Source organism: Punica granatum, chromosome 3 (genome assembly GCF_007655135.1).
Source record: "Punica granatum isolate Tunisia-2019 chromosome 3, ASM765513v2, whole genome shotgun sequence".
Taxonomy (NCBI): domain Eukaryota; kingdom Viridiplantae; phylum Streptophyta; class Magnoliopsida; order Myrtales; family Lythraceae; genus Punica; species Punica granatum.
The window spans coordinates 33707655-33734095 of record NC_045129.1 but is presented as its reverse complement, the minus strand read 5'-3'; the positions used below and the strand labels follow the sequence as shown (position 1 = coordinate 33734095).

The 26441-nt window shown below is 38.7% G+C and overlaps 1 protein-coding gene across 1 annotated transcript; it reads right to left on the bottom strand.

Moving 5' to 3' along the window:
- Positions 1-412: 412 nt before the first annotated feature.
- LOC116200561 lies at positions 413-20053 on the bottom strand. The gene is made up of 11 exons (XM_031531396.1): positions 19975-20053; positions 19832-19871; positions 19694-19750; positions 19263-19334; positions 19087-19164; positions 18871-18999; positions 18084-18460; positions 17603-17793; positions 14420-14470; positions 14244-14313; positions 413-1087 (listed from the first exon to the last, which is right to left on the bottom strand). The coding sequence occupies exons 1-11, from the start codon at positions 20051-20053 to the stop codon at positions 540-542; spliced, it is 1692 nt and encodes a 563-aa protein (XP_031387256.1). The 3' UTR covers positions 413-539.
- Between the last annotated feature and the right edge of the window lie 6388 nt (positions 20054-26441).

Sequence of the window (26441 nt, the reverse complement as noted above, 5' to 3'; positions counted from 1 at the left end):
GAATAATTCTCTCCCTTTGGCTCCTCGCCAGATTCCTCTTGCTCAGGATTAGGGTTAGGGTTAGGGTTCGGGTTATGGTTTTCCCAATTCTGGTTCCCCATAAGTGTAGCCATCCTCTGTGTTAGCTGCTCCATCATACGATCCATCCTCTGATTCACGATTTGCTCCATCCTCTGTTCTAGATGTCGCAGGTTGTCACGCTCAAGAACATCATCTATACGATCCCTTCTCCTAGGTGGCATAGTTGTTCCAGATCAAACCGTAGGTTCTAATACCAACTAACGTAGCGTTCACGCACAGAACTTGTCACAAAACCGTTGATTCCGCAGAACACAGGAACTACGATCTTCAATCCTTATTGATTCTTCGAATTCTTAGGAAATTGGCATCCGACTCGAATCAAATCCGAGAATTGGGCAAAAAGCACGAAAGCTCCAATTTTTATTAATTGATAAAAAACAACTCTCTTAACCCTAGGGTTTTACAATGCTTAAATAGAATTAAAAACGCCAAAATTCCACGAAAGACATAAACTTTTCCTAAAATTGTAAAAACACCAAAATATCATAAAAATGTCCGTTTGAGACCCTAAACGATGGAATTCGGCCTAAATCTCGTCTTTTCACAGCCAAAGGCTGTGAGTTTTGCTCTGGAGACCATTTCCCTCGAGACAAGGTCGTCAGAGTTGCTAAGGAAAAAGGAAAAGCTCTCATCTGAATCTGCTCCTCTGTCACCCCTCGGGGTTTCATCGTGGAGCACACGGTGTGGAACTCCTTGAGATGCCTATGTGGGTCCTCTCCTGAAAGTCCGTGGAAGGTAGGTAGAAGGTGTATCAGCCCTGATTTCAGCTCGAAGGCGGCCTCTGTTTCTGGGTATGTAATACACAATGGTTGTTGGTTCAAGTCAGGAGTTGCTAGCTCCCTCCATGTTCGTTCTCTAGCCATTGTGGTTGTAGTCAATTCTTGTTCTTCTTCACTCTCACTGTCGTTGAAAGAAGAGGTTGGCTCCACGAGCTCGTCGACTAGCCTTTTGGCTCTCCGATTCGTCCTTGCGGTCTTCTCGATCTCTGGATCAAAGATAATTTCACCTGTACGAGAAGAACGGGGCATATATTAGCTCAACAATTAAGAGAATTAAATTGCCTCCCCGGCAACGGCGCCAAATTTGGCACGGCCTTTCGAAACCCCCAAAATAAAATCGGTTTCCCCAAAACTTGTAGTAAGAAAAGGGTGAGAGTCGAGTCAAAATCCCAAAGGAGGCTAAAGGATTCTCTTAACCAATGAGCTTGCAAGGTAACGATAGGGGAATTTTGATAATCAAGAAACTAAATTGCAGCAAAAACAATTTGAAAGTGCGAGGCAGATTGAGTAATCAATAATTGAGAGACGTATGACTTGAGTTCGAAAACCACCTAGCGTTTGGTTGATCATAGAAGCATCAGAATGTAAATTTCAGTAGCTAAGATTCGATTCCCGCGACCGCAAGGAATCAACTAGCATCTAAATTCTAACTAGTCAAAACACCGTCTAACTAGTCAGTTCATCAACTAGTTAACAAGGTATCAACCGATTCCCTAATTAACTAAGCGACAGCTTTAAGCGCAAGGATGCCTTAACCCGAGCGATTAATCGATTCATCAATTAATTGACTCGTCCTATTATTCTCTAACCAATTAGGGCAGCAACTACCGTTTGTTCCTAATTAGTCTTGCTTCGAATCGATTTCTACAAACACCGTAGTAGTCGTCGATAAGCTAATTTACAAATATCCTATTCACAACCATGAGAGAATACTTGTAACGATGACATCCAAGAATAAATAAGTGCTGAAATCGAAATATTAAAACCAGCTCCTCACAACCAAACCGTGAGGTTTCCGTTCTCAAGTCAAACGAAACGAATTAGCCACACATGGCTATACAAGAATCCATGAAAACTGATGATCGTTGGAGGAACACTCCGCAGCCGCCAGCCTGCTCTCCAAGTTTCTCTCCACAGAAAAACTAAACTTCCAGAAGACCCTAAACCTAGATGATCCATAGGTTTTTATATCTCCCTCAAAAATATGAAACAAATAATGAACATATCTTAAAAGATTTTCTAAAAAACTCTCATTGTAACTGAAAGGAAATCCTAAGATTTGCAAATAAATCGAGAATTGATTCTAAACTCCCTCTCGGATCGGTTGTGCACGTGGTGCACCACTAACTAGAAGTCCTTGTATCATTGCAAGTTCCATCTTGATACTTCAATGGTCTCCAATTCATCCCGAACATGCATCAAATTGCCTTCAATTCTTTTCTTGCACAAGTTTTCCTAGAAATTGTCATCCAAGCATCAGATACCATGAAAACAACATAAAACCGAGTCTAAATTTTACCCATTTCATGAACAAATCCTCTCTTATCATATATATATATTTAATATTTCTTATTATATATATTTAATATTTCTTACTCCAAAATAAATATTAGATTTTAATAAGTACTAAAAAGTAGAGTTAAAAGAATAAGAAAGTAGTGGTGGCTTGGTTGACAATATGCTAGTATGGGAAGCAAGAGGTCATGAATTCAAATCCTTATACAACCAAATAATTTTTATACTAAAAAAGAAACCCATAAAACTTATAGAACCGGCCAGTTTAATGGAATTTTGCTCAAAACCATTCGGTTCAATGGGTCCGGCGGTTCAAATCTACAATTTGGGTTTTTAGACAAACCGGATCAGACATGGGACCGTTCTCGATCCAATCGGTCAAACTGGATGGTCCTGTCCAGTTCTGATAATAATGGCTCAAAGTGTTGGTTGGCCTTGCTAGTGGCAATAGTCTTACAACTTACTGGAAGTTTGATCTTTAAAACAAGAATTACATATTTAAAGGGAGATTGATGTAATTCCTTAGCGGGCCACAATTGCCACAATGTGAGTTCTAAGGAAGATAGAGGCTTCTAATTCACGGTTGATTTTGAGTGATAGATCTCACGACAGGTTGGGTCGAGAATGAGTCACATTGGTAGGAAGGCTTCCTTGTTTGGGTCAAAGGGAAAGCCCTTATGCGGTTTATTCTCACTACATCGATCTCGAAAACTCTCTCTTCCCCTAATAGCTCCACCATGGCTATTGCCAGTGATTGCAAAACTGAGCTAATTAGCCACAATCAACCGTTTCTCCGACATGAGTTCTAAGGAAGATAGAGGCTTCTGATTCACGGTTGATTTTGAGTGATAGATCTCACGACAGGTTGGGTCGAGAATGAGTCACATTGGTAGGAAGGCTTCCTTGTTTGGGTCAAAGGGAAAGCCCTTATGCGGTTTATTCTCACTACATCGATCTCGAAAACTCTCTCTTTCCCTAACAGCTCCACCATGGCTATTGCCAGTGATTGTAAAACTGAGCTAATTAGCCACAATCAACCGTTTCTCCGACATGAGGGTCGGTGAGAGGCTTTGGTGGCTGTGGCTTGGCCCAAGCATTGCTAGCATGAGCTGATTAAATATCGATTAATAACATAGTATAAGGAACGAATATCTAGTTCAATTACTTTATGGCACATGTAGTGGGGCAAGCTACAAATTAAAAAAAAAATAGAGATAAAAAAAGGTTGAAAGGGATTGACCCCAAGTTTCTGAATGCGTAAAAAACTATGAAGTCGACACTTGTCTGTCTCGGGATGTGGAGGGATGAGTTCTAATATAATAACTAGTTTTGAAACTTGCGCGTTGCACAAACATTGAAGATTATTCGAATTTGTAACAATTCGTTGGAAATGTTAATGTCTGTGCAACGCGCAACTTTCAAAACTAGTTATTATATTAAAACTCATCCCTCCGCATCCCGAGACAGACAAGTGTCGACTTCACAGTTTTTACGCATTCAGAAACTTGGGGTCGATCCTTTTCAACCTTCTTTTACCTCTGTTTTTTCTTTAACTTGTAGCTTGTCCCACCACATGTAGTATAAGTTTTATTTTTTGCGGTATGAACATGAGTGTGTATGGCCCAAAATAAAATACCCGATTGTATCATGTCATGTTATATAATACAGCATGAGTTCCATTTAATTAATAATCTGTCGATCGATCTCTTCACCCGAATCTTCCTTGTACTTGGCATGATTTAGACAGAAAGTGATGACCCATTAAAATCTATGTTATAAAGATAACTAAAGGGTAAACTTCCAGTTCTTTCAATTGTTATTTTAATGTTTAGTGAGATATGAAGTTAGACTGCACTTCTAATATGCCATATTATTAAAGAGTCACTAAGTTAGAAAGTTAAAATAAAAAAGCTTGAGCACATTGGTTTCGTTTCATTTTTGACATTTTTTTACGTGCATTATTATTCTTGAAAATTTCAAATCCTCAACACTTGAAGAAGGCATTGAAGGCTATCAAGGCAAATAACAGGGAGTACTCACTTGATGACGAAGAGTTCATGGTGCATATGGCAATCCTCAATCCTGATAGAACTGGAGAGGACACCAATGTTGTGGAGAATGCGCTCTCCCGGGCTTACCCGGACTTGAGCCTCAAGGATGCTCTGGAGGCGGAAAGGTCCAAGCTGTAGACTGAGCACTCAAGGTCAGAGGATGCAGGGCGCCGCTGCCTTATCAAGCACCTGATTGGAGTCACCGATAGTGCATACAATGATCGACCGAGTAAGACGGTCAAGGAACTCTTGGTGAATGAGCCAGCATACAATATATCAGGGTAAGAGTTTAAGGGGGTTAAGTTTCCGATTAAGAATCGAAAACTGGGGCATGAAACATTTGAATTTCAGGTTTGGATTCTTTCTTTTTCTGTAAGGTATATAAGCAATGCGAGCGAAATGAATGAGCGCAAAAGCTGGAAGATGGTGGAAGCTAATATAGGAGATGAGTGGCGAGTGAATCTTTTCGACTGTTGCGCAAAGCCCTGCTTAAGTGAGTATAACGGGTTAATTAAACACTTAAAAACGAATTGCAACCATCAATCTCGACTAACCTATATACACACTGACCATTTGCCGCATGCTTATGGACTGGAGTGAAAGAGGACTTGAGTCAGCCGAGGCTGGAGAGCCTTCAGAACGATCTTAATTATGAAGGTCCGATAGCTGAAGCCTTGGGAAAATCTCCATCTTTGAAGGAAGAATTGGATGAAAGCTTGGCCAAAGTGGCTTCCCTCGAGACCATTGTTGAGGAGCGTAAACAAAAATTTGTCAAAGCAGATAATAAGGCTTCACAAGCTCTTTTAGACAATGAACTTCTAGTCGAGAGAAACCTACAACTTCAAGTTGATGAACTTCAGGAGCTGCTAAACTATGTGGCTTTGAACAAGGACGCCACTGCTCTGATAGCAACTATCACCAAGTTGCAATTTGAAGAAATGCAATGGCAGTCTGTTGAGGTGAAACTCATTGAGGGCAGATGCTCGCAGCAAATGCGAGAGCTAGTTCATGGCGCAAATGGAGGATTACGGGCCATGGTGGCTATTATCATGGGCATCGGCACCTTGGTCACCGACCGGATTCCTGTCATGAATGACAGCTTATCAGGTTTCGCTGGAGGAGCTCTGGCGTCGGCTATAGGGGAACTCCAGAAGGCCTACTCGGACAGAGTCACAATGAAGGCTCTGCGCGAGATCCACCTGCCTAGAGACGAGGAAGAGATGGTCGATCTCAGTGGAGCTCGACGGCCTCCGGCTCCAGCAGCCGACGAGTTTCCAAGCCCTTGGCTGGCAGCAACTCTGTAGGGTATATCCTTTGCTATCGGAGCCATTTGCCTACTGTAATCGACGTATTTGATCAGATCCTACAAATGTAGGATGTGGACGGTAGTGGGTCTGGCTACCGCCATGTTCATCGGGTTTGGAGCTGCCAGTGGACATTTGGAGAAGTCCTCTTTCGTCCATTCCTGCATCAGAGTCGTTGGATTCGACTTGCTCTTGATGACATTCAGCTTCCCAATTGATTGGTTCTACAACGGGGTTGGGAGCTACTGAGATAGATGTTTTTTTTACCAGTATTGAAGTAATGTGCAACGAGGAAAAATAATTACAATGCCGAAATGAATCCTAAACGGGCCTCCGATCTTTGATATTTCAATAACAAATGTCGACGTTCACATCTCCTTGAACGACTTTTATATGTTATCAAAACATGTGTTCACAGTTTTTTAATCGGTACGTTGAATTGCCTAGTCCTCTTTCACTTTGGGTAGCGTGAAACTATTTTGGGAAAGAGGACAAGGCAATTCAACGTACCGATTGAAAAAATGTGTACACATGTTGTGATAACATATACAAGTTGTTCAAGGAGATGTGAACGTCGACATTTGTTATTGGAATCTCAAAGATCGGAGACCCGTTTAGGATTCATTTTGGGATTGTAATTATTTTTCATCGTTGCACATTACTACAATACTGGTCAAAGAACATTTATCTCAGTAGCTCCCAACCCGGTTGTAGAACCAATCAATTGCGAAGCTAAATGCCATCAAGAGCAAGCCGAATCCAATGACTCGGATGCAGGAATGGACGACAGAGGACTTCTCCAAACGTCCGCTGGCAGCTCCAATCCCGATGAACATGGCGGTAGCCATACCCACCATCGTCCACATGCTACTTTTGTATGATCAGATCAGATGCTTCAATAACAGTAGGCTGATGGCTCCGATAGCAAATGATATGCCCTATAGAGTTACTACCAGCTAAGGGCATGGCAACTCATCGGCTGTTAGAGACGGAGGCCGTCCAGCTCCACTGAGATCGACCATCTCTTCCTCGTCTCTAGGCAGGTAGATCTCACCCAGAGCCTTCATTGTGACTATGTCCAAGCAGACCTTCAGGAGTTCCCCAATAGCCGACGCTAGAGCTCCTCCTGCGAAGCCTGATAAGCTAGCATTCATGCGGTCGGTGACCATGGTGCCGACGCCCATGATAATAGCCACCATGGCCAGTAATCCTCCATTTGCGCCATGAACTAGCTCTCGCATTTGCTGCGAGCATCTGCCCTTAGTGAGCTTCATCTCAGCAGACTGCTATTGAGTTTCTTCTAACTGCAACTTGGTGATAGTTGCTATCTGAGCAGTGGCTTCCATGTCTGAAGACACAGAATTTAGCAGCTCCTAAAGTTCATCAACCCAGAGTTTGAGTTGTAAGTTTGTCTCGACTAGAAGTTCGTTGTCTAAAAGAGCTTGTGAAGCCTTATTCTCCACTTTGACAAATTTTTGTTTAAGCTCCTCAACAATGGTCTCGAGGGAAGCCACTTTGGCCAAACTTTCATCCAATTCTTCCTTCAAAGATGTAGATTTTCCAGAAGCTTCAGCTACCGGACCTTCATAATTAAGATCGTTCTTAAGGCTCTCCAGCCTCGGCTGACTCAAGTCCTCTTTCACTCCAGTCCATAAGCCAGCGGCAAATAGGCAGTGTGTATATACGTTAGTCGAGATTGATGGTCGCAATTCATTTTTAAGTGTCTATTTAACTCGATAGACTCACTCAAGCAGGGCTCTACGCAACAGTCGAAAAGATTTACCCGCCACTCATCTCCTCCATCAACTTCCACCACCTTCCGACTTATGTCCTAATTCATTTCACTAGCATTACTTTTATACCTTACAGAAAATGAAAGAATCCAAACCTGAAATTCAATGGTGCGTTTGGTTTCAGAGTTAAAGTAACTTTGATTTTGATTTTGATTGTGATTGTGGAAAAGGACAAATGAGATGTGATTATAAATTTGACTTGGGAAACGTGTGTTTTTATTGTGTAGTGTGTGGAGTTAAAGTTAAAGTTAAAATTTTTTACTTGGGAAATATGTGTTTTTGTTGTGTAGTATGTTGAGTTAAAGTTAAAGTTAAAGTTAAAAATTTTTAATTGGGAATCCAAACAGGGCACAAATGTTTCATGCCCCAGTTTTCGATTCTTAATCGGAAACTTAACCCCTTAAACTCTTACCCTGATATAACGTATACTGGCTCATTCACCAAGAGCTTCTTGACTTTCCTGCTCAGCCGATCATTGGTTGCACTATCGATGACTCCAATCAAGTGCTCAATAAGGCAGCAGCGCTCCGCATCCTCTGACCTTGGGTGCTCAATCTGCAGCTTGGACCTTTCCGCCTCCAGAGCATCCCTGAGGCTTAGGTCTGGGTAAACCCGAGAGAGCGCATTCTGCACAGCATTGGCGTCCTCTCCAGTCCTGTTGGGCTTGAGGATTGCCATCTGCACCATGAACTCTTTGCCATCGAGTGAGTACTCCCTGTTATCTGCCTTGATCGCCTTCAATGCCTCCTTCAAGTGCTAAGGATTTTAAATTTTCGAGAGTAATAATGCACGTTAAAAAATGCCAAAAATGAAACGAAGCCAATGTGCTCAAGATTTTTTCTTTTAATTTTATAAATTATTGACTCTTTAATAATATAGCATATTAGAAGTGCGGTCTAACCTCATATCTCAGTAAACATTAAAATAACAATAGAAACAACTGGAAGTTTACCCTTTAGTAAACTTTATAACATAGATTTTAATTGGTCATCACTTTCTGTCTGAATCATGCTAAGTACAAGGAAGATTTGAGTGAAGAGATCGTTCGACAGAATTTTAATTAAATGGAAGAAGAAACCAACTCGTGCTGTATTATATAACATGACATGAAACATTCGGGTATTTTATTGTGGGCAAAACACACTCGTGTTCATACAGCAAAAAATAAAACTTACACTACTTGAATTTCAAAATTTACTATACCTCCAGTCGGAACTCTTCCACCAATGGATGGGCACCAACGACCTTTGCGCGGGTGTCAATATCTGCTTGCAGCTGCCATAACTGAGACTCAACGTCTCACTCAATGGCCACGAACAGCTGCCGAAACTAATATGTAACGTCCCACCTGATGGCCACCTTGGAGAGGATGGCCACCATGTAGAGGTAGCTCTTCTCGCCGCAGCTCACCACCAGCTCTGCCGCCCTCCTCAGCTCATCCTCCAGCTTGCCCATCCTCAGCGCTTCCTTGTTTGGTTTTTGGCCTTTGCTTTAGTTATAGTTCATGGTTTGGTGCTTCCTTTATGGTGGCCCATGCCTTGCTCTTTTTGTTGCTATTTATTGGCTCTTTTTGTTACTCTTTATTGGCTGTTGTGCTTTGCTTTAGTTATGTATGTATGGTTCCTATCAACCTTGCCAATGAATGAATGATAGCCTCTTAAATTATTAAAGCCATAAAAAAATTTTATGTCGAAATGAAATAATGAGTTACATATCACGATAATTGGTCTTATTATTACTGCTGCTATTATCATATGGCATGGGATGATAGAAGTTGTACGTAATGGTTAGAGCTTATTATGGCACGTGAAGATCATGGAACACTTCAAATGTTGAAGTATATATATTTCGTATAGGCTGAGAATTCTGGGATGCAACCACTTAAATCAACAGGGTAATCTCTGATCGAGCTGATATTAATTTCATGATAATGATTTACTTGTCTTTATCAATCTTAATCGTATGATTCCAATATGTTGCCCGTAAAAGACACTAGGGAAGAAACCTTCTTTTGTTTCTAATAATTACATGTATGCTCTCTCTTTGTACTTAAATGGCTCAAAGCAGTGTTATCAAAACCATACCGGATGATGAACCGGAAGGGGTATGGGTTCATGTGTTTATGGGTCTAATCGGGGATTCGATGAGTCGGACCGTACGTTTAATTAAAATAAAATAGATATTCATATTATTAAAAAAATATGATAATTAAGATAGAAGTATGATGATTTCAAAGAAATATAATAATCGTGTAAGAAAATATCTATATTTAATATTTCTTGCTCCAAAATAAATATTGGATTTCAATAAGTACTAAAAAGTAGAGTTAAAAGAATAAGAAAGTAGTGGTGGCTTGGTTGGCAGTATGCTAGTATGGGAAGTAAGAGGCCATGAGTTCAAATCCTTACACAACCAAACAATTTTATACTAAATAAGAAACCAATAGAACCCATAGAACTGGGGTTTTTAGGCAAACCGGATCGGACATCGGACCGTTCCCGATCCAACCAGTCGAACCGGCCGATCTGGTCTGGCTCTAATAACAATGGCTCAAAGTGTTGGTTGGCCTTGCTAGTGAAAATAGTCTTACAATATACTGGAAGTTTGATCTTTGGAACAAGAATTACATATTTAAAGGGAGAGTGATGTAATTCCTTAGCGGGCCACGACTGCCACAATGCGAGTTCTAAGGAAGAGAGAGGCTTCTGATTCATGGTTGATTTTGAGTGCTAGATCTCATGACAGGTTAGGTCGAGAAGGAGTCACATTGGTAGGATGGTTTCCTTGTCCGGGTCAAAGGGAAAGCCCTTATGCGATTTATTCTCACCACATCGATCTCGAAAACTCTCTCTTCCCCCAACAACTCTACCGTAGCTATTGCCAGTGGTTGCAAAAGTGAGCTAATTAGCCACAATCAACCATTTCTCCAGCATGAGAGTCGGTGAGAGGCTATGGTGGCTGCGGCTTGGCCCGAGCATTGCTAGCACGAGTTGATTAAATATCGGTTAATAACATAGTATAAGGAACGAATATCTAGTTCAATTACTTTATGGGCCAAATGTTATTTCCATGGTAAGTTCAGGGACCACATTGCACTTTGTCAGAAACTCAGAGAAAGAAGGCAAAATCAATAGAGAACAAATTCTCTATCGTCTTTCCCCTTGCGTTTCCCTTTCTCCTAGAAACCCCTAGTCAAAACCCTAGCACCTATCATCGGAGACACAGTTCCTTCCCCGAGAAGAGGAAAAGCTCCGTCACCATGGCCTCTCACTCTCCGAACCTCAAGTGCCGCATGTACGAAGCGAAGTACCCAGAGGTTGATATGGCTGTCATGATACAGGTCAAGAACATCGCCGACATGGGCGCCTACGTCTCCCTTCTCGAGTACAACAACATCGAGGGCATGATGTTATTCATTGTGAATCTCAATCAATATAAATTGATTTAAGCAATTTAACATGTATTCTCTTTATGTAGAATTTTAAATTCTAGTGTCAAAGCAAAAAATTCATGATTGAGAAAGTTTTATTTTTCAATGAATTGATGCGATTTGAATTAAACTAGTCGAGACTCATTGACTTTTTTAGAGTCCAAACTAATATATAATATATGTATATATAAGACAATTTGATTATGTCTCTGTCTCCATGATTTGTTGGCTTTTATTCAATGTTTATGTCAGCGGTTTCTTCTTCTTTCTCGGCAATACTCCATATAGAATTCATCCCCTCAATATACTCATTTAGAAAAGATTAAAAGAACACATTAACTATATTAATTAATGAAAGGACATGTGGTGGCGAGTGAAAGCTTTTTTTCCTACCCAAAAACAACCTCCTTTAAAAAAAATCTTAAAAACCAAATTTAATATTTTTCTAATATTATTTAAAGACATTATTATGATCAGTGTTCTCATATTGCAAGTGGAATGGATTTTTCCACGTATTGGGTTTCACTCTGCTCTTTCTTATTCAAATTCTTTAAAAAAAATTTAGGTATGAAAAAACTTATTTTAATTGGTTAGCAATTTATATTGCCCTTTTATTTGTGATGTTATAAATGTCCGTGACACATAACATCATGCGATCTATTAACTGATACTAATCTTTACTTGAGTAATGACTTGATCGTGACCATAAGATATAATGAATTTTGAACTCTTGCACTGCAACTGCAAGTAAAATTCGACCACTCTTTATTAATAATGAGCAAGTGGAGGTTGGAGCCGTGGCTAAATAAAACACTTGTTTGATTATAATTTTATATTGAAAATTTTAAAGTATAAATATGAACAACCAAAAAAAAAGGATGGTTTTTTGCTGTTATTTCAACAAAGGGATTTGGGGAAGACAAGTGACGGTAAGAGTTAAATAAGAAGAATAAAAGTATCGATTATAGAACCACTGGTTAATATTAAAGCAGCCACGTACCACAAACAAGACACATGTATTGGTGTTAGATCAACTCAATTTAATAATATCATATATGTTACATTTCATGGTCAAGGCCAAACAAATAGTTGAATGGATTATTTTCAGTAAATAGGCTGAGAATGTACGTCGTGTGTATATGGAAAATGTTGGAAAATGTTATTTCACATTTATTGAATCTACATGACTGACTATATATCGAAAAGAAAAATTACAGATTAAGATTAGAAATATAGTCGTATATATCTCGATAAAACGGTCAAAAAAACTTGAGGAAGGATGATGGCACCTTGTATTTGTGGTATTGGTCAACGGCAACATCTCCATTACTCGCATCAGCTATTTTTTCTTAACATCAATTAATGAACAAAAATTATTGATCATAAATGCATGCGTAGCAATCAAAACATGGCGTAGTGTAATAGTGCACATTCCTACCTGTTAACTTAGAGATCGTATGTTCGATACCCGATGAAACTACATGTACCCCTTTATTAGTTATTTAGGATTTCTCTTTCATTGTATCAGATCCACAAGCATCCCTTGTAACCGAAAAAGAAATTTATTGAAAGATTTTATGAATTAGGGAGTATTGATATATTTGATTGTTTATATAGCGGGTTGAATGCTGAATATGCTCAACATTTTGAGGTGGGAGATTGCATTCATTAAATGTTATATATATCTATACATTATAAAAGGAGAAGGAAGGTAATTGACGTAACTTTCATTCTCCCTATAATTCCCACTGTAAGTTACTAAGTAACCTTTGCTCATAAAGGAAATTGGGGTCAAATATGTAAATTTATACGCATTTTTTCTGTAATTAAATTTATATGCCTTTTTAACTACATATCAAATAGCTTTCACTCTAGGGACGGACCCAGGATTTCAATTGGGGGGAGGAGTGGCGCGAACTCTTTGAAGGAGGCATAGAATGATAACGCTTTCGATTTAGGGGAAGCAAATATAAGGATTTTAATAAAAAAAATTAAACCATAATATATAAATTTTCTTATAATGCATCCAAAGAAGTGAACTCTTTTGTGGTTGTAGGGGTTGTTTTTGATCCTTTTGTAAATCTCTTGTGATCTCCATCTTGTAAGATCACCTCTATTAATGAAATTTCAATGAATTATCGAAAAAAAATGTCTTATAACGTCAAAATTTTAGGGGTGACTCTCTAAACTCTCCACTTCTTTCATTTCCCCACACGTCACTATCTATCATTTTCCATTTTATTATTGTCTTTTTAAAATTCATTGCTTATATGATTAACTGAAAAAAAAACTATATTTTCATATTAAAAAAGACCTATTTATACTATAAAAATATAGTGCATGATTATAATATTTTTTCAAAGTGTTACACCTAACACGAGTATAATTTAAAAAAAAAATTGAATTAAATATGAGCGGAGCGGATCCTTTTCTGGTATATATATGAGAATAAATGAAAATCAATTTTATGTAGGTCATAGTGAAAGAACTTACAACATCAATTGTCCACTTGTATATTATTAATTTATGTCATCCGGAAGAGCATAATTTCTTTACACTTACAAACACCAGCAATGATAAACAACCATTATCATCTCTCATAATTATGTAGAGAGAAGAATTAATAAGAATGTCATTAACTAATAAAAATTTTATTATATTATTTTTCGTGATTAATTTTCATTTAGGCATCTGTTGTAGTATGAATTAGTAGTCATCTGGCAAATTAGGATTACCCATCAATTAGTATGAAACTATCACTTTGAATTTTGCTCGGTATTTTCCCAAACTAGGACATGAATGTTTGGTAGTTTTATTATGGATCGATGGTCAAAAGAGGCCATAATTATAGATATTCTGGTGTTCATATTTTTTTTCCTCTAGTTTTATGACCATTATATATATATTTGTTATCATATTTTCCTACCAGTCCTTTTACACCGAATGAATCATAAGGAAATATCATTTTGGGAATCAGATTCAATGAGGAAATATTAGACAATAACGGTGAACTATGACATGACCATGACCTTTTTTATCTTTTCCTTTCCACACAACTATTTGTTTTAAAAGATTAGGGTGAAATATTTAAAAGATTAGCGTTATGGGCTGAAAACTTTTGAAGGCTCATCTCGTGAAATTAATCTAAAGGAAAGCATACACATGTGCAGTGCTCGAAGCCATGCTCCTATACCATATGAAGTTTAACATGACAATAGCCATATGCTAAAAAAATTAATCTCATTGGATATAGTGTTAATGTTTATTTATAACAAAGGAGAAAAATGCACCTGGGTACGTGTGGGTGAAATAGTCCCAACTGCTAGGTCCTCTTCCATCTTCATTAGCTGCACCCTCGTACTATAAAAGGAAATGGCGAAACCAAAATCTTGTGAGATGAAAATCAAGAAGAACATCATTGCAAAGGCGATAGACTGATTGACTTTCCAAGGTTTACGGGATTCACATTGCTTGGTATGAAGAAGAGGCTGCCCCAAAGATGAAACCTGCAGGGAAACTGCTCTGATTCAGAGTCGATGTGGCATAGGACTTTCGGAAGGATTGATGATCATATCCAATGACATTGGTTATGAGCAATGTTGGTAATTAATTGTTTGGAGAATAAAATGTTCAAAAAAGATAATGAGCCGAGAGTTTACATTTTGAGTATACATGGTGCGTTTCCTCCTCCCCTAGTTTATATATATTTATATTGATAAGTAATAACAATGCAACAAATCTATATAAATTATAAATCCTAAGTCAACGCACCTAAGAAGACGCTACATAAGAGGAAGTATGCCTTTGATTGAGAGACTTTTCGAGTCACAACTAATAAGAACACGATACTTGGTGTGATTTCGCATTACCACATCAATTCTAGAAGTCAAAAGGACATGAACCCATGAAAAGTCTTATCAAATAAAAAGAGTAAAGTCTAAAATAAGAAATTCATGATTATATTTATAATATATTGAATTTTATTATTTAGGTATTAGTCATGCAATAATACATGAGATTTGGTATATTATTCATAGTTATTTTTTTGTTTTATGGATAAAATAAAATATATTCATTGAAGGTTTTTTCAAATAAGAGAGAATTCATAATTTTTTTCTAGTGGGTTGAGTACTACTGAGATTGCTTAACATATCAAGATAACAGATTGCACACATAAAATGTATAAGAATAAAAGAAAACTCATTTTTATAGAAGTTATAATGAAAGAATTTATAATAATAATTTTTTTAGTTATCGAACAATTCTTAGCTCGCGCATATGCGCGGGCATGTTTGACTAGCTAGTATAACATGGTAAGTGTGAGACGATACATCATCTATCACGCGTGCCTAGATAGGTACACAACGACACGCTATATATATCATGTATGACATGTTAATCAGAAATATATTAACAAATTAGTGACTGGAAATCGCAAATTTCATATGAAATCGGGAAATGAAGGGTAAATAATGTGGTTAATTATCCTTCAATTCTTTTTAGGGTTAAGCATGCCAACTCAATAATTTTACCCCTTAGTATTTGAAAATATTCCCATTTATCAACCTATCTAAACCCACCAACTAACAATCTCAGCTTATCCTTCCCCTCCTCTCTGCTCACCTCAAGACTCTCCATGACGCCATTTGTCAGTTCTCTCCGAGCTCCAGAACTCATTCTCTCAGTAAGCTACAGATAATCCGACGTACATTTGGCCGCGTTAATGAACTTCTAGTTGGCTGAGTGTAAGCATCGAGATAAATTCATCCCAATGATTGAACTGCTAAGTGGGTGTTGTTAAGATGGACTATGGCTGCTGTAGGGTCTTTGGAGGAATCGTTATGGTTTCTATACAAGTATGTCCAGGAAACCGCCGAGAGAATGGAGCAGATGGATCAAATTCTCGTCTCGATGGTCGAGTATGTACGTAGTTAATCGCACATCCATGCATTAGATTATTTGTGTGAACTCTTCTGATGCAGATGTGTTCCATTTGCGAGTTGTCTGAGCAATTTCAATTAATGGCTATGGGGTATGATCAAGTCATCATGTCTAATTTATTCTTGTAAACTATTCTTTTTTTTTACCACAGGAGAGGCTCACGTGTGTAGATCAATGGAATAGAAATTCTATATATCATATTTATCGTAAGCTCACCACTTCATAATCTCAATTAGATTGCCTCTAAGACCTCCACAGGCTGGCCCCTCTCTGTTCCACTCCGATATTGGGTTTGTTTGTTTTTTATTTTTTTAACTACATATTAATTATTCGTTAACCTTTCAAAAATGATGGACACATGGGATGGGATGCTCTTATTGGCTTGAATAATTGGCTTCTACAAACGAAAAAGTAGATGGCTAAAATCCACGCTGGGGGAGCTTTACCACTTAATGGGATGATCTGGCTCAATTGGATTAGTCGGAATTTAATAGAGTTCACGAATATCAGGGTTTACACCGAAAAAAGTGGAGGGCTAGATCAAAGTGGTAAAAAGGGAAAGATTGATGACAACAATGACAAAAAGTACGTTTTTGGATGAATTTGCCGAAACGTCATTTTCACCTAATATTAATTAGTTCTCCTATGTCCTATCCTTTTATTTTTCTTATTTACTTTCTACCCCCTCTCCTCTCCTAAATGTATCATTAAATTACAACAAAACCCTCCTCTTTAATTTTCTTTTGTCTTCAAACATGCCCTTGGTGATTCCTCTCATTTTCATTGCTCGAGTATTTTGTTCTTTTCTCAAATTTGACATATTATTCAACCAAAAAAAATTACCTTTTTCATTTTGCTAATTCATCTTTCAATAACTGTCGATTAAATTTTCATAAAAATACACTTCAAATTCAAGCAATCTAATTTTTATGACCATGCTTTCATAAACAATATTATCAGATGTCATTTTAAAAGTGGTACAACTTTCTAGTACATTTAACTATAGAAACTTTCTGCTTGCTCTGCGCGCTTGTTAGTTAAGCAAAACTTAACGCAAAAAACAAGGCTTTCTTTTTCATAATAAAACGTACATCAATCAAATTGTCAAAACACCAAGACCGACTTTGATTCATACGTAATGCTCCTAGAGAAACACAACATCAAGACTAATTCATTCTCTGTTGGACAAGGCGACGGAAAAGGGACGGCCTCGATCAGAAGGATGTAATGTTTAAAGCCTCTTTCAGGACGCTTATATATGCTGCGCAGGCGTTTAGTGATCTGATGTAAAACATTATACGAGGGCAGAAGAAATTGAGGAAAATTGGAAGAAACCAAGAGATAGTGGTATTTGGTTTTACCAGTGGTCAAGTATCTGAGTCAGGTTAATCAAATTATTAAAATAAGCCATCCCACCCGCACGTCGCGCGGTATTATTACTCATTGAAAACAGTATTTTTAAAAATATTAATTAGTTTATGATAGTAGAATTACGTTTTTCATAATTATAAAAGTTGACGATTAATGAAATGAATAAAGTTATTTCAATTGAAATTAAGGTAATTGCTATATAAGTTTATCCCATGTATTATTCAATTCACTTAATATTACTTCATTTCGTTTTGAAACATGCATTTATATTTTTATGTGTAAATTATTCTACAACATTTTCAATCTTGAAATTTTGTTGAAAGAAGAGACCAAATACCTTCTTTCTGAACTGTGCTTGGAGGTCTTTTGACCAATCATTGGCAGATTTGGCTGCAACAGAGGCCACAGCTATTTCGACCCCACTGGACAAAGTCCCTTTGTATATTGTGCCCATTGAGGAAGTCCTGACCACGTTGCTGAAGTCTTCGCATGCTATTTCGAGCTCCGATCTCTTCAACTTCAGGACACCTGCAATGTGGATTGGAGTCATATCTGTAAACAGATAAGTAATCAAAACTCATAAATAATTTAAGCTTTAGGTGCATCTTGTTCTACCGACATGTGTTTCATAAGTTGCGAAGAAACAGTACTCTTTCTTTTCTGCTCTATCAGTGTGTTAAAGTAGACAGGACTACAAGTGTCGGTCAGTTTCGAGGAAGCAATGCATATTATCATCAATTGAAATGATTATATTAAGAGAATCAGTTGAAGCCAAAAGTCATGGACTACTAACAGAAATAAATGAAAGAACATATTACCTGCTACATATGCTTTCTGGAGCTGTCCCCTTAAGCCTGTGGCCCAAGGTTTGACCATAGTACCTTTGTCCCGCCTGTAGACGTATACGCCAAGTATGATCAAGAACAATAACGCAGATCCCCCAACAGAGGCACCGATGAGCAGCACTTTTTTCGTTTTAGAGGCCTGAGGAGAGGGCAGAGGGGATGAGGGCCGGGTTGGGGATGGGGATGCAGTCGGGGACGTAGAAGGGGATGAGGACGGGGACAGGGAGGGGGATACTAGTGGCGGCGGTCGATCACGGTTTCGTCTGTCTGGTGAATTAGAACTTTCAGGGGATGTCCCAGCAAGCACTCTCTCATGAATGAAATGCGGACCTTGAATACTGTCTGCATTCCTGTACTTGGGACAAAAAAAGGAATTTAAGAATCAATTGGCCAACAGCTGAAAAACTAAAATGGCTACTCACAAATTGTGTACTGATGAAGCAACTCAGCTGTGCAAAAAGTTCATTTAAGATAGATGGCGCTGATAAAGATTTAATTAGAAGCCCAGAATGGAGACATCCACCAGACTTCCACTCGCAGGTTGGCAATTATGCAAAAAAGGAAATACGATATATGCACAAATAAAGTTTTGCAGACTCTAAGGCACTTCAGTATCACTCTCAGGACCTGCTTGTTCATCCTACTTTTGGTTCTTTAAAGATGCTGACCAAACAAAGTACCTTATCCTTCCAAAGGTCAGTGCCAAGGGATCTAAATTCCAAAACATATTGCGCAATTAGTATAATCTTGCAATGCAAACCTTTCTAGAGAAGCAGATAACAGGTTTTCATCAACTTGAGCTTCGGAAATGAACTCGCAGACTTCAGGTGACAGTGCAGTTAGTAGCCCGTTGTTGTCAAGTAAGCCGCACAACCAACAAGAAACCAAGCTCATATAGTTTACGAAATTGAGTGGATCTAAAGCTTAAAATGACTTTCCAGTATTTTGCTGACTTACAGGATTGCTAGAGAGAGATTATTCCAACACCTCCAACTCCTTGAGCTCTCTGATCTCTTCAGGAATGAACCCAGAGAAAGTATTGTTGCGTAAGATACTGCAAGCAGACCAACAAGACAATTTAAAGGGACATGAATACAATGAAACAAAAGCTATAAGATTTGCTGTCCAACGAACTAACTAACAAGAACTTACATGGACTTAATATGGGCGAGGTTCTCAATCTCCAGTGCCAGAGTTCCTCCAAGACAGAGATCTTTCAAGTTGCTGCAGGCATAAGACACGAGTTGAACATCAAAAAACTGGTATGCAACTGGATATGCAACTTTGCAAGTAAATCTTCACACGGATTTTCACATAATACTGCACGCTCCGCTCTTTGGAGCTTGCAAAATGTAAATCATTACTAACGCTGCTTTCTTCTTTCTACAAAAGGTTCTTCCATACATGAAAAGTCAAATTCCAGACCAAGATCGAAGATATCATCTGCACCACCCAATTAACCATACATAATTGAAAAGTAGAACTCAAAAGCAGTTCTTTCTCCAATCAAGAACAATCTATCGATCATCTGATAGAAGACTTAATTGCATCAACTAGGCGTAAAATTTAGCGGCCAAACTTACAGGACAACAACCTTTCCGTCAGAGCACTCGACCCCGAGCCGCGAGCATGAATCATTTCTCCATCATAGTAATGCCAACCTCTCAAGGCTCCAAAAAGGTCACTCTCTATCCTGTCCCTCAGCCTCAAGAGAGCCAAACCTGCAACACATACCAGGAGCCACAAAAGGAGGGATACTTCCTTTCAGCAAGCATAAAAAAGAACAGCAAACGTCTTTTCAGACTTCCAAGCAACGATCCCCTTCACTGGGGATTCAGACACCAACATGAGATCGGATTCTGACGAGCCATCACAAAGATGAGCATCAACAGCAGAATCCCACCACGATCCTTCAATCTACTGATTTTGCAGCTCTTTTCCATTCTTGCAGCAACCCCAATTGACCCAAAAGAACTCTCGCAGAGGCTGAACCTCTTCCCGGCTGAGCCGAACTACCACGCCCGAAAACAAGCTGAAAGCTTCCCCCCACCGGATTGAATCAGAAGGAAGAAACAAGGAATGAAAGAACAGGGCATGTGAGCAAGGATTAAGACCAGGTGTGGAGGAGTAGAATAGAAATCAAGGAACCATTATTATGGGCTGTGGCGGTTTGGGAGGCTTAATTTCAGCCATCTCATACCAGCCAAACATGATAATTGATTTCTTCATTACCTTTTATAAGGAGCTCAAATGTACGTGTATGAGTTTACATATATATTGAAGATTTAAGTTGAATTGTTCAACTTAAATTGATCCAATTAGTCTAATAATTTTAAGTGTTGCATCGGTATTTCCTTCGAGCGTTGGCTACTAGTACTGTCGACCTTGAAGATTCATCGACAAAATCGGTGTGGATACCGGTGAAGGCGTCACGCTTGGGACGCAAAAATTCAGGTACGTTTGATCTATTTCTATTTTCCTAATCTTCTAGTAGGTCTTGGTGAAGGCGTCACGCTTGGGCCGCAAAAGTTCAAGTACGTTTTATCTATTTCTATTTTCCTAATCTTGTAGTAGGTCTTGGGATTAGTTTCATGGATATAAAAATTTTGAATTCATCACCCTTTTACGCTGCCTTTGGCCCCGTGAAATTAGCATGAACCAACCCATATTAGTTATAGAGAAAACTTATCCTATGTAAAAATGTTAGATATGATCAAAATAGGAATTTTGATTTTTAATAGTATATTACCTAGCCATTTTCTCCAGGAATTACTTTTCATAGTATTAACTCACACTAAGCAACAAGAAGAAAAATTCCTCTATCAATCTTTCGGTTCATCATATTAGTTTATATAATAATCAATAGATAGTATAATTGAAACTAATAATAATACTTAGTAAAAAAATTACGAACAAAGTTCTTAACTTATTAAAAAAAAATTATGCACTTTGTTCCCAAAAAAATTTATGAATTGTCTAAATTATCAATGATTCTAATTTTCTATAAGGATTATCTCATACAATATAGAATCTAACATTTCTCCCCGCTAATCTAAACTTACAAAACCATGATCGCAATATAATAGACTTTAAATGCATCGCTGGCTTTGAGTGGTCGAATTTTACTTGCAGTTGCAGTGCAAGAGTTCAAAATTCATTAAAGGTATTTTCTGGTCATGATCAAGTCATTAAATATTAGTATTAGTCAATAGATCGCATGATGTTATGTTTTATGGACATTTATAACATCACAAATAAAAGGGCAATATAAATTGTTAACCAATTAAAATAAGTTTTTTTATACCTAAATTTTTTTAAAAGAATTTGAATAAAAACAAACAGAGTGAATCCCAATAAGTGGAAAAATCCATCCCACTTGCAATATGAGAACATTGATCGTAAATAATATCTTTAAATAATATTAGAAAAATATTAAATTTGGTTTTTAAGATTTTTTTTCAAAGGAGGTTGTTTGTGGGTAGGAAAAAAAATCCACTTGCCACCACATGTCCTTTCGTATTTTTTTTTTCGGTTGATAGGGGGCCGAAGCCCGAGGACAAAACAGAAAGCAAATATACAAATAACTAAATCGAACAAAGACGGGGTAAGGCAGCCCCAATAATATCTCCAGCAAGTAGAGCTCTAACTTCCGGCGGTGGAATATGTTGAATGTGTAAGCCCAAGGGTAGGCTAAGTGACCATCGTGCTATCCAATCCGCTACAGAATTCCCTTCCCGGTACTGATGACTGACTTCAACCTGCCAGTCACGCTCAAGCCACGCACGAATCTCCCGAACTATGGTTCTCAATTGTGGTGCTCTCGGCCCACTACCAGCGATGAGACGAGTGACTAATAAAGAGTCAACTTCCAATAAAACAAGCCGATAACCGAGCTCCCATGCCAGCTCCAATCCTGAAAGCACTCTCCATAACTCCGCCACTACTGCCGTTGCAATCCCAACATTTCTCGCAAAACCCGCGGTCCAGACACCATCCTCCTTCCGAAGGACTCCTCCCGCTCCTGCTGGACCCGGATTCCCTTTCGAGGCTCCATCCATGTTTAACTTGATCCACCCACGTGAAGGTCGATTCCAACCCACGAGTTGCCATTCCCTAACAGTTCTGCGAACTACAACCTGATCCTGCCATCCTACAGAGAAGGACTCGGCCGCCCGAAGAATGGACACATGCGCATCTTGCGGCCTAGAAAAGGTTTGGTCAAAAATTGACTTATTTCTCCACGACCACATAAGCCAGTAGCCCACGCCAAACACCACTGCCCATGAGATACCCTTCTGATTTTTTACCTTAATACTCAAATTTTGCACCAGCCAATTATTCAAAGGCACAGAGAAGAAGGATTGCCACATGGAGCGCGGTATTAGCTGCTTCCAGACCGCACAAGAAAGAAGAAGAAACCGTTGACAGAAACAATGAATAAAAGTCAAAAAATCATGGAGACAGAGGCATAATCAAATCATCTTAAATATGCATATATTATATATTAGTTTGGACTCTAATAAAGTCAATGAGTCTCGACTAATTTTGTTCAAATCGCATCAATTCGTTGAAATATAAAACTTCCTCAATCATGAATTTTTTGTATTGACACTCGAATTTAAAATTTTAAATAAAGAGAATAAATGTCGAATTGCATAAATCAATTTATATTGATTAAGATTCACAATAAACAACATCATGCCCTCGATGTTGTTGTACTCGAGAAGGGAGACGTAGGCGCCCATGTCGGCGATGTTCTTGACCTGTATCATGATGGCCATATCCACCTCCGGGTACTTCGCTTCGTACATGCGGCACTTGAGTTTCGGGGAGTGAGACGCCATGGTGACAGAGCTTTTCCTCTTCTTGGGGAAGGAACGGTGTCTCCGATGGCAGGGGCTAGAGTTTTGACCAGAGGTTTCTAGGAGAAAGGGAAACACAAGGGGAAAGGCGATGGGGAATTTGTTCTCTATTGATTTTGCCTTCTTTCTCTGAGTTTCCGACAAAGTGCAATGTGGTCCATGAACTTACCATGGAAATAACATTTGGCCCATAAAGTAATTGAACTAGTTAGCTAATTAGCCTCTCACCGACTCTCATGTCGGAGAAATGGTTGATTGTGGCTAATTAGCTCAATTTTGCAATCACTGGCAATAGCCACGGTGGAGCTGTTAGGGGTAGAGAGAGTTTTTGAGATCGATGTGGTGAGAATAAACCGCATAGGGGCTTTCCCTTTGACCCAGACAAGGAAGCCTTCCTACCAATGTGACTCCTTCTGGACCCAACTTGTTGTGAGATCTATCGCTCGAAATCAACCGTGAATCAGAAGCCTCTCTCTTCCTTAGAACTTGCATTGTGGCAGTTGTGGCCTGCTAAGGAATTACATCACTCTCCCTTTAAATATATAATTCTTGTTCTAAAGATCAAATTTCCAGTATGCTCTAAGACAATTGCCACTAGCAAGGCCAACCAACACTTTGAGCCATTGTTATCAGAACCGAATCGGACCGACTTGTTCGACCGGTCAAATCGAGAACGGTCCCATGTTCGGTCCGGTTTGCCTAAAAACCCAAATTGTAGATTTGAACCGCCGGACCCATTGAACGGACCGGTTCTATGGGTTTTATGGGTTTCTTATTTAGTATAAAAATTGTTTGGTTGTGTAAGGATTTGAACTCATGACCTCTTGCTTCCTATAATAGCATACTGTCAACCCAGCCACCACTACTTTCTTATTCTTTTAACTCTACTTTTTAGTATTTATTAAAATCTAATATTTATTTTGGAGTAAGTAATATTAAATATAGATATTTTCTTACACTATTATTATATTTCTTTGAAATCATCATACTTTCATCTTAATTATCATAATTTTTTAATAATATGAATATTTATTTTATTTTAATTAAACGTGAGGTCCGATCCATCGAATTCTCGGTTGGACCCATAAACCCATGAAACCATACCCCTTCCGGTTTATCATCCGGTCCGATTTTGATAACACTGCTTTGAGCCATTTAAGTGCAAAGAGAGAGGATGCATGTAATCATTGGAAATAAAAGAAGGTTTTCTTCCCTAGTGTCTTTTACGTGCAACATATTGGAATCATACAATTAAGATTGATAAAGACAAGTAAATCATTATCATGAAATTAATATCGGCTCGATAAGAGATTACCCAATTGATTTAAGTGGTTGTATCCCAGAATTCTTGGCCCATACGAAATATATATACTTCGATATTTGAAGTGTTCCATGATCTTCACGTGCCATAATAAGCTCTAACCATTATGTACAACTTCTATCATCTCATGCCATATGATAATAGTAGCAGTAATAATAAGACCAATTATCGTGACACGTAACTCATTATTTCATTTCGAGTTAAAATTTTTTTCCGGCTTTAATAATTTAAGAGGCTATCATTCATACATTGGCAAGGTTGATAGGAACCATACATACATAACTAAAGCAAAGCAAGAGAGCCAATAAATAGCAACAAAAAGAGCCAATAAATAGCAATAAAAAAAGCAAAGCACGGGCCACCATAAAGGAAGCACCAAACCATAAACTACAAATAAAGCAAAGGCCAGAAACCAAACAAGGAAGCGCTGAGGATGGGTAAGTTGGAGGATGCGCTGAGGAGGGCAGCGGAGCTGGTAGTGAGCTGTGGTGAGAAGAGGTACCTCTGCATGGTGGCCATCCTTTCCATGGTGGCCATCAAGTGGGACGTTACATATCAGTTTTGGTAGTTGTTGGTGGCCATCGAGTGGGATGCTGAATCCCAGTTCTGGTAGCTACAAGCAGATATTGTTAGCCGCGTAAAAGCCGTTGGTGCCAATCCGTTGGTGGAGGAGTTCCGAATGGAGGTATAGTAAACTTTGAAATCCAAGTAGTGTAAGTTTTATTTTTTGCTGTATAAACACGAGTGTGTCTGGCCCAAAATAAAATACTCGAATGTATCATGTCATGTTATATAATACAACACGAGTTGGTTTCTTCTTCCGTTTAATTAATAATCTGTTGATCAATCTCTTCACCTGAATCTTCCTTGTACTTGGCATGATTCAGACAGAAAGTGATGACCAATTAAAATCTATGTTATAAAGTTAACTAAAGGGTAAAGTTCCAGTTCTTTCTATTGTTATTTTAATGTTTAGTGAGATATGAAGTTAGACCGCACTTCTAATATGCTATATTATTAAAGAGTCAATAATTTATAAAATTAAAAGAAAAATGATTAAGCACATTGGCTTCGTTTCATTTTTGGCATTTTTTTACGTACATTATTATTCTCGAAAATTTCAAATCCTTCGCAATTGAAGGAGGCATTGAAGGCAATCCAGGCAGATAACCGAGAGTACTCGCTTGATGGCGAAGAGTTCATGGTGCAGACGGTAATCCTCAAGCCCGACAGGACTGGAGAGGACGCCATTGCTGTGTAGAATGCGCTCTTCCATGCTTACCTAGACCAGAGCCTCAGGGATGCTCTGGAGGCGGAAAGGTCTAAGCTACAGATTGAGCACTCAAGTTCAGATGATGCAGAGCGCCGTCGCCTTATCGAGCACCTGATTGGTGTCACTGATAGTGCAGCCAATGATTGGTCGAGTAGGAAGGTCAAGAAGCTCTTGGTGAATGAGTCAGCATACGTTATATCAGGGTAAGAGTTTAAGGGGTTGAGTTTCCAATTAAGAATCGAAAATTGGGTCATGAAACATTTGAATTTCAGGTTTGGATTCTTTCTTTTTCTGTAAGGTATATAAGCAATGCGAGTGAAATGAATGAGGGCATAAGCTAGAAGGTGGTGGAAGCTAACGGAGGAGATGAGTGGCGGGCAGATCTTTTCGACTGTTGCGCAAAGCCCTGTTTAAGTGTGTATATCGGGTTAAATAGACACTTAAAAACGAATTGCAACCATCAATCGCGACTAACGTATATACACACTGCCCATTTGCCACTGGCTTATGGACTGGAGTGAAAGAGGACTTGAGTCAGCCAAGGCTAGAGAGCCTTGAGAACGATCTTAATTATGAAAGTCTGGTAGCTGAAGCCTCTGGAAAATCTACATATTTGAAGGAAAAATTGGATGAAAATTTTGGCCAAAGTGGCTTCCTTCGAGACCATTGTTGAGGAGCTTAAATAAAAATTTGCCGAAGCAGAGAATAAAGCTTCACAAGCTCTTTCAGACAACGAACTTCTAGTCGAGACAAACCTGCAACTCAAACTTCAGGTTGATGAACTTCAGGAGCAGCTAAACTATGCAGCTTTGGACAAGGAAGCCACTGCTCATATAGCAACTATCACTAAGTTGCAATTGGAAGGAACGCAATGG